Source organism: Drosophila kikkawai, chromosome 3R, assembly GCF_030179895.1.
Source record: "Drosophila kikkawai strain 14028-0561.14 chromosome 3R, DkikHiC1v2, whole genome shotgun sequence".
Classification (NCBI taxonomy): Eukaryota; Metazoa; Arthropoda; class Insecta; order Diptera; family Drosophilidae; genus Drosophila; species Drosophila kikkawai.
The window spans coordinates 36,958,322-36,973,839 of NC_091731.1; the positions used below are offsets into that span (position 1 = coordinate 36,958,322).

The 15,518-nt window shown below is 47.4% G+C and overlaps 6 protein-coding genes across 6 annotated transcripts; 2 read left to right on the forward strand and 4 right to left on the reverse strand.

Moving 5' to 3' along the window:
- The first annotated feature begins 164 nt into the window (after window positions 1-164).
- On the forward strand, window positions 165-7,655 carry superdeath (Suppressor of ER stress-induced death). The gene is made up of 8 exons (XM_017168261.2): window positions 165-513; window positions 3,525-4,233; window positions 4,295-4,450; window positions 4,920-5,636; window positions 5,691-6,354; window positions 6,414-6,616; window positions 6,766-7,074; window positions 7,131-7,655. The coding sequence occupies exons 2-8, from the start codon at window positions 3,533-3,535 to the stop codon at window positions 7,357-7,359; spliced, it is 2,979 nt and encodes a 992-aa protein (XP_017023750.1). The 5' UTR covers window positions 165-513; window positions 3,525-3,532; the 3' UTR covers window positions 7,360-7,655.
- LOC108075724 (UDP-xylose and UDP-N-acetylglucosamine transporter) lies at window positions 7,640-8,744 on the reverse strand. The gene has a single exon (XM_017168264.3). It carries the CDS (start codon window positions 8,643-8,645, stop codon window positions 7,665-7,667), a length of 981 nt encoding a protein of 326 aa, XP_017023753.1. The 5' UTR covers window positions 8,646-8,744; the 3' UTR covers window positions 7,640-7,664.
- A 91-nt stretch (window positions 8,745-8,835) lies between these two features.
- On the reverse strand, window positions 8,836-9,952 carry LOC108075725 (uncharacterized). Its single transcript, XM_017168265.3, has 2 exons — window positions 9,746-9,952; window positions 8,836-9,661 (listed from the first exon to the last, which is right to left on the reverse strand). Exons 1-2 carry the CDS (start codon window positions 9,847-9,849, stop codon window positions 8,968-8,970), a joined length of 798 nt encoding a protein of 265 aa, XP_017023754.1. The 5' UTR covers window positions 9,850-9,952; the 3' UTR covers window positions 8,836-8,967.
- A 309-nt stretch (window positions 9,953-10,261) lies between these two features.
- On the forward strand, window positions 10,262-11,503 carry Pglym78 (phosphoglyceromutase 78). The gene is made up of 3 exons (XM_017168266.2): window positions 10,262-10,456; window positions 10,579-11,076; window positions 11,169-11,503. The coding sequence occupies exons 1-3, from the start codon at window positions 10,354-10,356 to the stop codon at window positions 11,333-11,335; spliced, it is 768 nt and encodes a 255-aa protein (XP_017023755.1). The 5' UTR covers window positions 10,262-10,353; the 3' UTR covers window positions 11,336-11,503.
- Window positions 11,504-11,518: 15 nt separating this feature from the next.
- eIF2D (eukaryotic translation initiation factor 2D) lies at window positions 11,519-13,384 on the reverse strand. The gene is made up of 2 exons (XM_041774517.2): window positions 12,906-13,384; window positions 11,519-12,848 (listed from the first exon to the last, which is right to left on the reverse strand). Exons 1-2 carry the CDS (start codon window positions 13,303-13,305, stop codon window positions 11,554-11,556), a joined length of 1,695 nt encoding a protein of 564 aa, XP_041630451.1. The 5' UTR covers window positions 13,306-13,384; the 3' UTR covers window positions 11,519-11,553.
- Window positions 13,385-14,022: 638 nt separating this feature from the next.
- On the reverse strand, window positions 14,023-15,376 carry Slbp (Stem-loop binding protein). Its single transcript, XM_017168263.3, has 2 exons — window positions 14,958-15,376; window positions 14,023-14,901 (listed from the first exon to the last, which is right to left on the reverse strand). The coding sequence occupies exons 1-2, from the start codon at window positions 15,270-15,272 to the stop codon at window positions 14,230-14,232; spliced, it is 987 nt and encodes a 328-aa protein (XP_017023752.2). The 5' UTR covers window positions 15,273-15,376; the 3' UTR covers window positions 14,023-14,229.
- Between the last annotated feature and the right edge of the window lie 142 nt (window positions 15,377-15,518).

Genomic DNA, 15,518 nt, shown 5'->3' on the forward strand with positions numbered 1-15,518 from the left:
TTGCTTGGAAATATTTATAAGTTATGTGTTTAAATCTTTATAAAATAATTAATAAATATAATATAAATGTAATCATAAATAAATAAAAAAAAATTTAAATGCAATGAAAGGCAGACAAACCAAAAGGAATTGCTCTCCCTCTCACTCACTCGCTTATGATCTCTGCTCGCCATTATGCTGCCGACGAAAGCTTCCACCTCGCATTCTGTTTATTCCGTTTTGAACCGTTACGCGTAACGGTCGCGCCGCTCCCGTGGTAAAATATTTAAATAGTTCGGGATAAGAACTGTCCTCCGTTTAGTGATTAGTTAGTGCCAGTGATTTGTTTACGTTTTATTCAATTAGTGCAACGAACTTAGCCGTGTTGGGCTTAACTGTGAAGGTGCAAAAGAGTAATAGTTGTCGACTAACGGTAAATTAAATTATTCCCACGTTTCTGCGGTGTGTGTGCAAGTGTATGTTAGTGAGCGCCTGCGAGTGTGTTGGTGCCGGCTGCTGTTTGCACGTCGGAAGGTAATTGACTAATCAACACTTCATTTAATTCAGTTTTTATTTCTGCACCCTCGCCGTTTATTCTTTGTTTATTTTGCAAACGCTTCTCAAGTTTGCCCGTGGCAGGCGGCATCTGGCAACGATTAATGGGGAAAGGAAAAGACAACAACAAACAAATAGACTGAGAGTTTTCCAGCGCTCAAGGCATTGGAATAGACTCGAATTATTGGCCATTCACGCAGGACCATAAACACCTTTGCCGGCCCCGAAAACTTTCCTCCCCTAAAGATCACCAATTTATGGCCGATCGCTTGCCAAATTGACTGTCCAAATTTGTAGAAATCATATTGGATGCTGCTGCGGTTGCCTCTGCCTCAAAATCCAATTAGAGCACCCGTGCAAATTATCCGCCGGACTAGCGATCGCGATCGGTTCTTTATATTCCAACCCCACACACACCCACACATGGACACACAGCCATCCCATCACTCAGCGGTCAATAAATTGTCTCTCTCTTGGATTTTTTGGACGGGAGAGAGACAGCGATTAAAAATTAATGTCTTAATCGTGGGTGTGTGAAAAGAGGCAATATTTACATGTCTTCTGCTCTTCTTCGTTTTCCGTTCTGCGTGTCTCCAGCGTTCCCCCCTACTTTACCCCCTTGGGAATCTTTCCAATGATTTGTCAATGTTTGCTTTTCCGTTCCCCGCAGTTATCCATGTCCTTGTGTTAATTAATCGCACTGCACTGCGAGAAATTGCATAAGCGACATCGAAAAAATTAAAATAAATAAGCAAAAACTATTTAAAAAAAAGATTTCCTAGTTATTCAGTTGTTTTTGGTTTTTTTATTATTATTATTTTAATTATTTGAATAGTTGAAGTCTTTGCTAGATTGCAAATATATTTGCTATACTTTTATTCAGTTTTTATATCATAGAACGTAAAAAATATTACAACTTTCAAATCGTATTGTATTAATGTTCTTGGTTATCAGTTTCTTTACTATAAAATAATAGTAATTACTTAAAAAGAACACCTAAATAACCATTAAACTTGTTGATTTTGCCAGTGCTTAAACTTTATCCATCGCCATATGCTTGACACATAGCCGGAGGCTTTACGCGCAGTTTATCAATGAAATATTGCTATAAATTGGATCCCCAACGGGGGACCCAGGGACTCCCACCCGCAAGGGGGATGGAGTAAAGCATCAGTGGGTGACATCGTATCATTTGCAGCAGCGAAGGTCACAGTGTCGACGGGGTCTGACTTCTGTACGTAGTTCGGCGGCGGCGTTTAATTGCAGTAATTTGCAAAAAAAAAAAAAAACAAAAAATATATATATAACCCGAAGGAGAAGAGTAACGCAGCTCAGCAGCAGAGGCTGATCAAATTAATGTCATAACTCAATTAGCCCGGCGGACGAATTTGCATGAATATGAGTTGATTTACGACCATGTTGTTGCCCCGCTCAATTTGTGCTTAAACTTTTGCCAATTGATAATAGCAGCGTGCTGGGAGTTCTGTCTGTCTCTTTAGAGGCCCGACCCGGTCTTCTAGTTAAGCTCACAATCTCTGCGGGAGAAGAGGAATCACACTTGTTCATATATAGATTATAATAGCAGTCTAAAGAAAAGAAGGTTCACCGGGGGCGTTGACATTTTGATAAGCTCAAAATTCAAAAATTGCAATGGTTTCAATAGTATAATTTGGTTTATATATATTCCAAGGCAAATTCTACATAATTAATTATTTTTATGGTTCTTCTTTGCAAGTTGTAGATTCAAAATGATCCTAGTTCATTATAAGATTTATAGGCAATTCTTAGAAACAACAGGTAAACCCCCATGCTTGCTCCGTAATTTGGAATAACCTACGCACTACGTATCTGATCTCTTGGCTAACTTCAAGCTCAACTTCTCTGTTGAATGGGAAATAAACAAGAATTTAAATATATATTAAACTTGCGCGACTGACGTTGCGGGAAACACCCCTTGGCATACGCCATCTAACCAGATGCATGTCTAGAGAGATCTCCATACAAAAACCAGCCGGGTGACATAAGTGTGTGCTCCTCTAGCCGAAGCCAGTTATCAACTGGGACAGTAACTTTAGCTGTTTTTTTATGGCCATTGTTCTATGGGATATATTCTATACTGCATTGTTAGGGAGCAAAGTAGTTTGAAAGGTTTTTTAAATATTGTTTTGGTTTTAATTTGTACAAAAAGCAGTACACAAAAGAAGTTTACTTTAGTTATCTTATTTTATTTCCGCTCTTAAAATGGCTATAAATAATATTATAAGACTCTTATTACATGAACATTATATTTTTTGCTATTAAAAACCATATAGTAAGTCGTTCCCTCTGAGAATGAGCTAATGAATCAGTTACATTCTCGATAAACTAAGCGATTTGCCCCTCGAAAAACAAAACTCTCTTGGCAAGGAGTCCTTCCTGTTTGGCTTCCCCTTAGTTGGTCGACCGCAAAAGGACACGGCGGCTCAGGGACAATTTACGCAATTAAATCGAAACCCCCGCAGATGATGATGACACAAGACAGCCAAAGGGGTTGGCCTCGGGGCCAGAGAAACCACTTAAGTGGATCTGAGATTGCAAAACGAGCAACCTGCAGTTGGATATCACATTACGGAGCTTCCAGGGCGGAAGTGGATGTGGATAGAGAACAGCAAGTGGAAGTGGATGTGGTGGTGTGCTTGAGGACTTAACTAACCGACAAGTTCTTCCTGCTTACAGGATCGGGGATAGGTTACAATTCAAAAGGATAACTGGCTTCGGTTCAGGACATAATTTAAGATTACTGAAACCCTTTCAAGGTATTATAATTTCAGTCAGAAGATTGTTATGCAGTGAAGGAGACATTTCCGTTCATATAAATATTTATTTAAAAATTAAAATATTTCCAGACTTCTTGAAGGACAAGAAAGGAATTGTAACTGATTTCTTGTTTTTATATAATTTATTTAAATAAATATCAAAAATTAAGTTTAATAATTGATCTTATCGTTCAGCCTCCGCCATGGTCGTCAAGGAGATACCACTCCACGAAAATCTGAGCATGGAGAATCGCTCTACCAATGCGGCCACGCCCACTACCACCACCACCTTCTCTAGGCCGGGGCGTCGCTTTCATCTCTCCCTGACCACTGCCATCCTGCTGGCTTCCTTCTTTATCTGCACCCTGCTGGCCGTAGGCTTTATCGTCTACAACTTCGCCACTTGTGCCCAGCTAGAGCCAGCGCCGGGCGAGGACATTGTCTGCACCAGTGTCCATCTGAGGAACAAACTAAAGTCAGGTCAGGAAGATGGAAGGCCCAAGTACGACCGGGATGTCCGACTGCCGCGCTCCATCCGCCCGCTGAAATACAACATTACCCTGGAGCCGCTGCTTAGCGGCAACTTCAGTTTCAGCGGCAGCGTCCAGATCCGGATCAAAGTGCTGGAGGATTGCTACAACATCACCATGCATGCCGAGGAGTTGAACATTTCGCGCCACGACGCCGCCGTTCGTCGGGTATTGGCCAATGGGGAGTTGGATGGAAACACTCTTAGGATCCACAAGCAGTACCTGGTGGGGGCGAAGCAGTTCTTCGTCATTGAGCTGTACGACAAGCTGCTGAAGGGCGTCGAGTATGTTGTGTACCTGCGCTTCGGCGGCATCATTGAGGACTATCTGCAGGGATTCTATCGCAGCTCCTACGAGGTGCAGAACGAAACAAGGTGGGTACTTCTTTGGAGATTTAGTGTGGGCAGCATTTAAACTTTCTTGTGCTTTTTGTAGATGGGTGGCCTCAACACAGTTCCAGGCCACGGATGCCCGAAGGGCCTTTCCGTGCTTTGATGAGCCCGCGTTGAAGGCCAACTTTACCCTACACATTGCCCGGCCGCGGAACATGACCACTGTCTCCAATATGCCCATTGTGGCCACCAACGATCAGTGAGTATTTATTACATTTTGTGTGGAAAAGTAGGAAATATAAAATCTACATATGGAAGGGCTTAAATAACAAATCGTCCAAATTGTACCCGTTTTTTATGCGGCTTCTCTAAGGGGGTAATTTATTTATTTAAAGAAAGCATTAATAATATCGCGGGAATATCGCTTGCTTTGGACAAAACAAAATATATAAAAATATAAAAAACAAAACCTATACCCAACCGGGCACTAAAAAAGCACAAGAAGATTTATAGGGTAAGTTTTTTGTCAATGAACGAGAGCCTTTAAGTGTAAAAAACAAACCTATACATCATTGGGCATATATTTCACGCGGTTAAGTTTATGGATTTCGTTTTTTAAGTGTTTTTTTTTTTTAATGCAATTTTAAACAAATTTGCTCAGCTTATCAAATAGCTTTTAATGGTTTTTCTGGAGAAATAAAAATAAACCCAATTATCCTTGCCCGCAGTGCCACCCTGCCCAGCTATGTGTGGGATCACTTTGCCGAATCGCTGCCCATGTCCACTTACCTGGTGGCCTATGCCATATCCGACTTTACGCACATTTCCTCGGGCAATTTCTCAGTGTGGGCCAGAGCTGATGCCATCAAGTCGGCGGAGTATGCCCTGAGTGTGGGCCCCAGGATTCTCACATTCCTGCAGGACTTTTTCAATGTGACATTCCCGCTGCCCAAGATCGATATGATTGCCTTGCCAGAGTTCCAGGCGGGGGCCATGGAGAACTGGGGTCTCATTACCTTCAGGGAGACGGCCATGCTGTACGATCCTGGTGTGGCCACGGCCAATAACAAGCAGCGTGTGGCCTCGGTGGTGGGTCACGAATTGGCCCATCAGTGGTTCGGTAACCTGGTGACTCCCAGCTGGTGGTCAGATATCTGGTTGAACGAGGGATTCGCCAGCTACATGGAGTATCTGACGGCCGATGCAGTGGCTCCCGAATGGAAGCAACTGGATCAGTTTGTAGTCAACGAACTGCAGACGGTGTTCCAGTTGGACGCTTTGTCCACATCCCACAAGATCTCGCACGAGGTTTTCAATCCGCAGGAGATCTCGGAGATATTCGATCGTATCTCCTACGCCAAGGGATCGACCATTATCCGCATGATGGCGCACTTCCTCACGAATCCAGTGTTCCGCCGCGGACTCAGCAAGTATCTGCAGGAGATGTAAGTGGAGATGAATGCCAAATCCCTCAGAGATTATAAGTTCCTTCTTTGCAGGGCCTACAACTCCGCCACCCAAGACGATCTGTGGCGCTTCCTCACCAACGAGGCCAAGTCATCGGGTCTGCTGGATCGCAGCCGGAGTGTCAAGGAGATCATGGACACGTGGACACTGCAAACGGGTTACCCGGTGGTCAAGGTATCCCGGCATCCCAACTCTAATGTGATTCGATTGGAGCAAGTGCGTTTCGTGTACACCAATACGACCAGGGAGGACGAGAGTCTGCTCTGGTGGATACCCATCACCTTTACCACTGCTGCGGAGTTAAATTTCGCCAACACCCGTCCCACCACATGGATGCCACGCACAAAGCTGTACGAGCTGGAGAATCGAAACCTCTCCACGGCCAAGTGGTTCATCTTTAACATCCAGCAGACTGGCTACTACCGAGTGAACTATGACCTGGACAATTGGCGGGCCATTACCGGGCATCTGATGGATGAGCAGCACTTTGAGGAGATAGCTCCAGCCAATCGGGCCCAACTGATCGACGATGTGCTTAATCTGGCCCGGGGATCCTACCTTTCCTACGACACTGCCATGAATCTTACCCGCTACTTGGCCCACGAGACGGGTCATGTGCCCTGGAAGGCGGCCATCAGCAACTTTATCTTTATTGATTCCATGTTCGTCAACTCTGGGGATTACGATCTGATTAAGGTTGTATAAATTTGTGATATATTGTTGAGGGAGTTAATAATTGGTTTGATTTTTCACAGAACTATTTGCTAAAACAACTGTCGCGAGTCTACGAACAGGTGGGCTTCCAGGACTCGGGGGAATCGGAGGATATATTGGTGCAGCTTAAGCGTGCTGATGTCTTGGGCATGGCCTGTCATTTGGGCCATCAGGAGTGCATAGCGGAGGCCAGCAGGCATTTCCAGAACTGGGTGCAGACCCCCAATCCGGATGCCAATAATCCGTGAGTAAAATCAATAAATCTTCTAAAAAGGAAAGAATTTAAGCTTATTCTTCTTAAAAAATATATATATTCCCCTAATTATCCCAAAATCTTTTTAAAATTCCCTAAAAATCCTAAAGATTTGTATATTTCTTTCTTTCCTCTTCCAGCATCGTGCCCAATCTCCGTGGCGTGGTCTACTGCTCCGCCATCCAGTATGGCACGGAGCATGAGTGGGACTTTGCCTTTGAGCGTTACCTCAAGACCAATGTGCCCGGGGAGAAGGATCTGCTGCTGAGCGCCCTTGGCTGCTCCCGGGAGCCCTGGCTGCTCTATCGTTACCTGCGCCGTAGCACAGCCGGCCAGCATATACGCAAACAGGATCTATTCCGGGTATTTGCTGCCGTTTCCAGCACGATGGTGGGTCAGCAGATAGCCTTTGATTTTCTGCGCAACAACTGGCAGGAGATTAAAACTTAGTAAGTAACTAACTAAAGTAGTATATCCTTTAGTTACGATTTGAATCCCTTTCCAGCATGGGCAACCAGATGTCCAACATCCACACACTCTTCAAGTTCGCCACGAAGCGCTGCAACACAAAGTTCCAGCTGAGCGAGTTCGAGAACTTTGTGAAGGATGCCCACTGGGACTACGACAGGCCCATCCAGCAGATTGTCGAGCAGATCGAGACGAGCGTGGATTGGATGAACAGGAACTACAAGTCTATTGTCAAGTGGTTGGAGAACGAAGCGGGAAGGGCGTAAAGAGGGAGTGGTAGGGGGAGCGGATAGCGATGATCCGGCGGCTTGGCTGGATCAAGCAAAAGGCAGCCAGTATTAGGATGTTCCGCAGCTGCAATTACGCATTTATGTCTAGTTTTTTTATCGAGTTTTCGCCAAAGATCGATCGTCCAGAGAGAAGAGAGAGAGAGAGCATCATCACGTTTTTTATTAATCCCTTGAGTCTTTTAATTTTAATTTTAATTTTAATCTGTAATTACTTGTACTTGTACTTAAATGTAAAATGTAAATGGAATTATATAACATTGTTCGTCACAAAAGCGTAAAGTCTAATCCTGTTTCACAGCCTCCCTCCTCGGAGCTCTTATCACATTGGCAAACATCAAGGTGCCCACAAAGACCAGCACTGTGCCCAGCCAGTGGTACAGGGTGAAGGGATTGCGGAAGTACACGATGGAGAACACCAGGGAGATGAACTTGCGTAGGGTCAGGATGAGGGTGACCGTCAGCGAGGTGCATTCCGTGGTCAGTGAGTACACAGAGCTAATGCACAGATGCTGGGCCAGCACATTGCCCACCAAATAGAGGAGGATAAGGGGCACAGCCACGCCCAGCACGGGCAGACGGTAGGTTTCCCCCTCGAATGCCAGGCTCCAGTGCGTCCTTATGTTGTCCTGCATCAGGAAGAAGGCGGGCAGCGGCAACAAATGAGTATAGTAGAGAGCTTCTCGCGCACACTGGCTGCCATGTCGCCGGTACAGAAGCTCCTGGGTAATGCCCATGTAGGAGGAGATGAACAGGGCCAGCACCAGGAGAACCACGCCCACCAGCCACCAGAATATGTCCGCCTCGCTGCTATCCCTGTGCTCCGCCACATCCCGGCTGGAGAAGTAGGTGCAGATGAAGATACCTACGCTGATCATGACCACCGATATGTACTGGCTGAGGCGGTAGCTTCTCTTCAGGACCAGCGTGCCCAGGCACATGTTGGAGATAAGGGAGCCGCCGCGTATTATCATGTGCAGCGTCATGGGTACATTGAACTGGAACACGTAGTTATTGCAAACGCTGGTGAGGAAGAACATGGCCACCAGGAGGACATAGCTCTTCAGGTCGATAACCCGTTTGACCCGACCGAACTTTGAGGTGAAAATTAAGCCTTCGAGGGCTATGAAGGCGAACTGGGCGGCTGTAACCAGGTTGCCCGCACCCGGATCCAGTTTCACCAGAAGTTCCAGGAACACCACTCCGCTGCAGCAACCCAGGAAGACGCCGCCGATGGCCAAGACAGAGCGTGGGGATAAGCCCATGGGAACAACAAACTACCAATACTACTGTGACCCTCTAAATGGGCCATTACGAGCTTTCAAGCCAACTTTCTTTTTGGCCAGGTAAACGAAAACGTAAACAAAGCCAACAGGTGGTTATCGAGAAGTTATCGATAGGTTGTCTTTGAAGTAACAGCTGATTTCTGGTGGCAAAATTCAAATTTCAGTTTAGCTTCTTAATTTTAATCACATTCGAAATTTATGCACCAACAAAACAGTCTTTTTTTGTTTACAAAATTACAAAATACAATGATTTATGATTTTCACGAACAAATACACGTATGAATGAATGGTAAAATTATTATTACGATTGCTTCTTTTCCAGCAGGGCAATGATTTTGTCCAGCTTCTCTGCCTGCTTGGCCTCAAAGTCATCCATGCGCTTGGTCACCAACTGGTTTAGCTGGAGGAACCTCTTGTCTATGAGCTCCTTGAGGGTTGACATATCAGCAGAGAGAGCAGCGGGCGTTGGAGGAGGAGTAGCAGTAGCCTCCGCCTGCGGAGAACCACCTTTAATAAGTGACATGAAATGCTGCAACTTGTCGGCGTGCTCCTCGTCCTTGGACTGGCTGCCTCCCTTTTGCAGTAGCTCCTGGATCCGCAGCAGATCCACTGGCCTCGGCAGCTGGGTGGTGATGCCATTCGGATTTGGAGCCACATGCAGCATAGAGCCGTAAACGCAGATCTCGTTGGCGGAGGTCAGCAATTTGAGATTTATGTCATTGATTCCCGAACGGTCGATCTCCATATCGTAGCGATAGGGACGCACAGGCACCTCCGCATCGTCCTCCTCCACGCAGATTCCGTAAATGGTTTCAAAGTACTCCTGCGAGGGCCCAAGGAACAGCTCCACCTTGGGGGCACTGCAGACCAGCGTCAGAGCGGCAATTTTGTAGCGGGTTGCTATCTGGAACCTCAGCTCGCAGGGCGGCGGGGGACACTCCGAGCTCGCAAATAGCACGGCACGCTCCTCGTTGATCACATCGTCCAGTTCCGGCCTGTGAGTGTGCAGACAAAGGAAGTTGCTTAATCAGTGTCGGCGGAAAAACCAGTTTTCAGGGCGTGAATCCTTTGTTTCTCACTTCATAAAGACATCGTCGTCGGATATTCGTGTGGCCACCAGTTGGGACAGCTCGTTACCCGCCGTCTGGGGCCAATTGCATCTAGCCGTCACCTTATCGCACATGATTTTATTCGGAGATTTTCAAAAGTTTGGGGGTGGAATTTGAAAAAAAGCGTTTTCTCGGGAAAGAAGCGCAAATCAAAACACAGCTGGGGATGGACAGTCAACGATAACAGCCGAGGGGGCGCTGCCAACCTGTTGGAGCTTGGGGAGCCTGCCAACTGGGGCGTCTGGCAACACGGCTCGCCGTTGACCGTGGGCAAGGTCAATCACTTACAAGGGTTTTTCAAAGGATCTTGGCATTTTTAAAGAAGTAAATATGGATTAGGAGATGCTGTAAAAGTAATTGCACATTTCAAAGGGCATGGCATAACCAAAAAAAGGTCCAAGGCCCTGAAAAATGCGAATAAAGGAAGCAGCGACTCTACCATAGTCTGGCAGCCCTGCCAGGCCACCCCCAACGACTAAGTTTCCGCCGAATTTTCGCACTTCGATTAGTTAAGCCAAGGCGGCTAGGTGAAAGTGTACACAATTTTCCGCAGATTTTTACGCACAGCTAACAACACCATGGGTGGCAAGTACAAGATCGTGATGGTGCGCCACGGCGAGTCCGAGTGGAATCAGAAGAATCAATTCTGCGGCTGGTTCGATGCCAATCTCAGCGAGAAAGGTGATTATTACATCAAGGACAGTTTGTTCCGCTGCAATAGGGAACCTTTGCACCGTAGAACCAGTCCCAAAATACTGCTTATCCAACGCGTCGTATACTTGATATTGTAATTTTGAAATCAGGCAAGGAGGAGGCTCTAGCCGCCGGCAAGGCCGTCAAGGAGGCCGGTCTGGAATTCGATGTGGCCCACACCTCGGTTCTGACCCGCGCTCAGGTTACACTGGCCAGCATCCTGCAGGCCAGCGGCCACAAGGAGATCCCCATCCAGAAGACCTGGCGCCTAAACGAGCGCCACTATGGTGGACTCACTGGCCTGAACAAGGCAGAGACTGCCGCCAAGTACGGTGAGGCTCAGGTGCAGATCTGGCGTCGCAGCTTCGATACCCCGCCACCACCAATGGAGCCAGGCCATCCGTACTACGAGAACATCGTGAAGGATCCCCGCTATGCCGATGGACCCAAGCCGGAGGAGTTCCCCCAGTTCGAGTCCCTTAAGCTGACCATTGAGCGTACGCTGCCCTATTGGAACGATGTCATCATTCCCCAGATGAAGGAGGGCAAGCGCATCCTGATTGCCGCCCACGGCAACAGCCTGCGCGGTATCGTCAAGCATTTAGACAGTGAGTAACGAGAGTATATGGAAATATTTATGGTATTTTGGATACATTTTAAGATTGATTTAATTAAATCCTTTTATTTTTTTCCCCTCCAGATCTGTCTGAGGACGCCATCATGGCTTTGAACCTGCCCACGGGCATTCCCTTTGTCTACGAGCTGGACGAGAACTTCAAGCCGGTGGTGTCCATGCAGTTCCTCGGCGACGAGGAGACCGTCAAGAAGGCCATCGAGGCTGTGGCTGCCCAGGGCAAGGCCAAGTAGAAGGTGTCATTATCGAATCCCACACAAAAGCCGGCACAAATCAGAAGCATGTGAGATGGCGCCCTCCGTGTTCACTATATCCTACTCGTTGTTGTTGTTCGCGTAGCAGAATAATTGGTTTAAATCCCAACTAAAGTTAATAAATAATTTATTATTACACACACCCAACACACAGTTTCGGAGTAAGAGTCTCTCTTGGTTTATTGAGGGGATCAGGATCACTTCTTCTTGTTCTTCTTGCCGTCCTTGGCCAGTTCCAGGCCCAGGATGCACTTGGGCGGCACCTTGTACGTTTCGGTGAGAAGCGTGTGCACGAACCGCACCTGGTTGCCCTGGATCTGGAGCTGTTCGTGCTTCTGGTGCGGCAGCTTCACCACACTGGTGCTGGCGGCGGCTCCCTGCTTGCACAGCTTGATGAACTCGGCCAGGATGATGCCGTATGCCTCGATGTTGCTCACCAGCGTAACCTTCTTGTTGCCGGAACGCGTGGCCAGGGACATTTGGATGAGGGGCTTGCCGCTGGTATCCTTGCCACTGCACATCTGGTAGGAGTGCTCCATTTTGCTGGTGATCAAGGAGCACATCTCGCTAAGCGAGGCCTCCCGGTCGCCGTAAAGCTCGATCAGCGTTTCGTCTGGCTTCACCAGCTTCGTCAGGGGATGGAGCAGGCCGTGCTTGCTCACATACTCCCGGACAATCTTCTTGATCTGCCCCGCGGGGATGCCCTCTCCGCGCTTGAAGTTCAGCTTGGTGAAAAACGCCGCCGTCGCATCCGTCACCACGTACATCTCCTTCAGCTCCGAGTGGAAGAGAGGCGTCTCGGACGCCGCCCCATTCGCCTCGCTGGCCTTGACATCGGTGATGAAGTTCACCACTTCGGGATGCTCCAGGTCCACAGAAGTGATTTTATCCACACCTTTGCTCTCCTCGCGAACCACAATGAATCCCTGGTCTACCATCTCGGCCAGGAAGTTGGAGAGCTTCTTGTAGCGTGTCTTCTTAAGGTCAATCTGCTCGGCGGCCTCGGTGACCACGTAGAGTCGGTAAAAGTTACTGGTCAACAGGGGCAGAGGCAGTTTCTTTCCATGATTTTTCAATGCAGCGAGGAAGGCGTTCTTCAGTATTGTATCGGGTGAGGACTCCTCCTCTTTCTCATTCTCCTTCTCCTCCTCGGCTTCTTCCCAGGAATCGGGGACCAGCGACAAGGAAGCAGTGCCTGCTTCCACATCCTCTGTTTGCGCCACAGCGGCGAAGGATGCAGGAGCGGCAGGCGCAGCCTTTTTCCGCTCCAGCTCCGAGCCGAGTGCTGGGAAATCCTCGCCGGACAAGGCCTTGGTCCTTACCAGTGGAATTTGCTGCACCAAACTGGGCTCGTGGGACCATAACTTGTCGCCAAACAAATGCAGCATCTTGATGGCCACGCCATGGCCACCGCACATGTACAACTCGTCGCTGGAGCGTGCCAGCTGGCCAAGACCCACCGCCGACTTGTTGTTGGTGAGGTTCACAGCCACTGAAACGGGTCAATGTTAAGGGCAAATCCTTTAGGACCTCCCTTCCCGGTACTCACTCAACTGCCCCTTCTTGTAGTGACCGTACATGTTCAATCCCACGCCCAGGGGCACCACGCCTGGCAGCATCAGGTCCGCTCCGTTGGTCAGCTTCGGCAGCACACCCTCGTGCGTGGTGAAGTACGGCAGGAGGTCGGGCACGGACCACAGCGCGTACAGAGTGGGCACTAGTTGTCCGCCATCTAGTTCAAAGAACATTGGTTGCTTCTCCACACAGTAGACGATGCTCTGGACGCCGCCGTGCGTGAGGATCTTTAGCTGCGTCACCGCCGCCTTTGCCGGCACGAGCAGCTCGATGGACACATGCGGGAACGCCGCCTCCAGGCGCTGGCGGAACTTCTTGCTCTCGGATCCCTTGAGCGCCGCACTGCTCTTGGGTCTGTAGGGCTTGAGAAACATTTGTTTGGTGTCCCGATGTGGTGGTGTCCGCTAGAAAGATTGGCACATGCCACAGTGGAAAGGAAAATAAACAATGTGCCAGCCAGGGATGTACGCTTGGCTTTTTTAAAGCCAAATCGGCTTAAAATTGTTTAAATATTTACTATTAATATAAAAAAAATTCTACATTTTTAAATTAGATTAAATTGCCCGTTTTTAAAAATAATATAACGGGTATTTGTTCACAAACCAATTTAAAACATTTCAAAATATGCTAAAAAATAACCAACTTAAATTATGAATTATTTTAAATGTTTGTTTAAATATTTTCTATATTTGTTTAAATTGTTGAATTTAATTTCCTGGTTCCAAAAATAATACTATGAGTGTTTCTTTAAGATTTATGTAGTTTAATTGCTGCAATAGGACAATAAAACTATTTGTTAGAAATATAACTTATATATAAATTCATTCCTATTCACAATTGATTTCTAAACATTTTCAAAACTGTACAAAAAATAACCTGGTTAACTTTCCACCCATAAAAACTCCCTTGAACTTCCAGATAATTTACTCACTTAACGCCGATTCCAAGAACCACAGTTCACAATTAATGGCCACATCCTTCCCACAAGCGCACATTCACAATGAAAAGTCCCGCTTGCCGTGGAAATTTTCCTGTTTTTCCTCATCAAAGGACATCTTTTCCCAGGTAGCCGAGAAGCCAAACGCACAAGATCTTGTAACGACGCCATTTTTTTATTCAACGAAACATCTGTGGTAACAATATTCTCTTCGCACACGACTCTTGTAACTTGAAAATGCGCGTTTGATTCATAATTTTTAGGTTTAGCTACGTTTTTGTACTTAGAAAGATACTTGGTAAGCAGGTATAGATTCCCCTTTCTTTTTTAACATTGAAGCCCGGCCCCGGAAAACAAGATCCTAGTCCGAATCCGAGTCGGAGTCGTTGTTGCCCTCGCCACGTTTGGACTGAGTGGGCGGATCGTAGAAATGGAGACTCTTGCGCCAGATCTTCACCAGACCATCAAAGGCCCGGCGACTATACTTTCCGTACTTGTTGGGCGTGCGCGGATGCTCGCGGCCGCGCTCCGCCTTCGGCACCATCTCCATATAGCGTTCGTAGGCCGCTGTGTTCTTGCCGTAGTCTATTTGCTTCTGGCGGCGGGCGAGCACAGCCGGGTCGGCTTCGGTGTAGGAGGACGAGGATGAGGTGGAGGATGTGTAGCTATTGTGGCGCACGCGCTTCTCCTCCTTGTGGCCCCTGAAGTTGCGCTGACGGGGATTGTGGCCGCCCTTACCAGTGGCAGCCATGGCATCGCCGTTGGCCGAGGAGTTGCTGCTGCTGTTCGGACTGTTTGAGCGGCTGTTCTCCTCGTTGCTGGGCGGTGTTTGCGAGTGGCGACGCTTGAACGGCGTCTTTAGCTTCTCCTCCTTGACCAGTCTCTCGAATTTCTCCTCGTTGACGCCGTCCAGGAACTCGAAGGCCATCTCACGGTCTGTGATCCCCTCGGCGTTCTCCTGTTTCACCTCGACCGCTTCTTTTTTGATCAAGGAACCGCAGCTGGCAGCGCTGCTATTCAGGGAGCTGGAAGCCTGTAGATCAAAGTGAGTGTTATTAACAATAGTTATGCCAAGAAGCTGCATCTCACCTCGTCGCTGTGGCCAAACTCAGCCCGGACCTCCTGGGCCCAACTTTGCATCTGGGGCTTCACATCGATCGAGATGGAAGACGCCGAGGAATTCAGGCTGGCGGAGCCCTTTATCGGTGTGTTGTCCACGGACATTAGTTGGTCCTCGCAGAGCATCTTTGTACTGTGTTGGTGTTGCAAGTGTTTGCTGATCTGGAGGATGCTGTATTTCGCTGCGAGGATGTTGTTATCACCGCAATGTTTTGTGCCCGACGACTGCTTCGCGCGTTTTTTGTTGTGATGCAGGCCAGTCCAGTGTGGCCAGGTGGTGGCCATGGAACAAATGCACTGTAATGCCAGAAAACTTATAACCACACTTGCATTTATTTAAATAAATAAATTAAGGAAGAAGGAAAGAAACTTGTGTAGGCCGAATTTTTTATACCCTTTCAGTTTCGAATCAAAAATCGATCATCATAATTAAGTCAAAAATGCTTCAAATTTAATTCGGAAAGCTGTTTTATGCTAGATTTTTCTGCATAATAAATTTTAAATTTAAAAAAAATCAAAATTTTTGCGAAA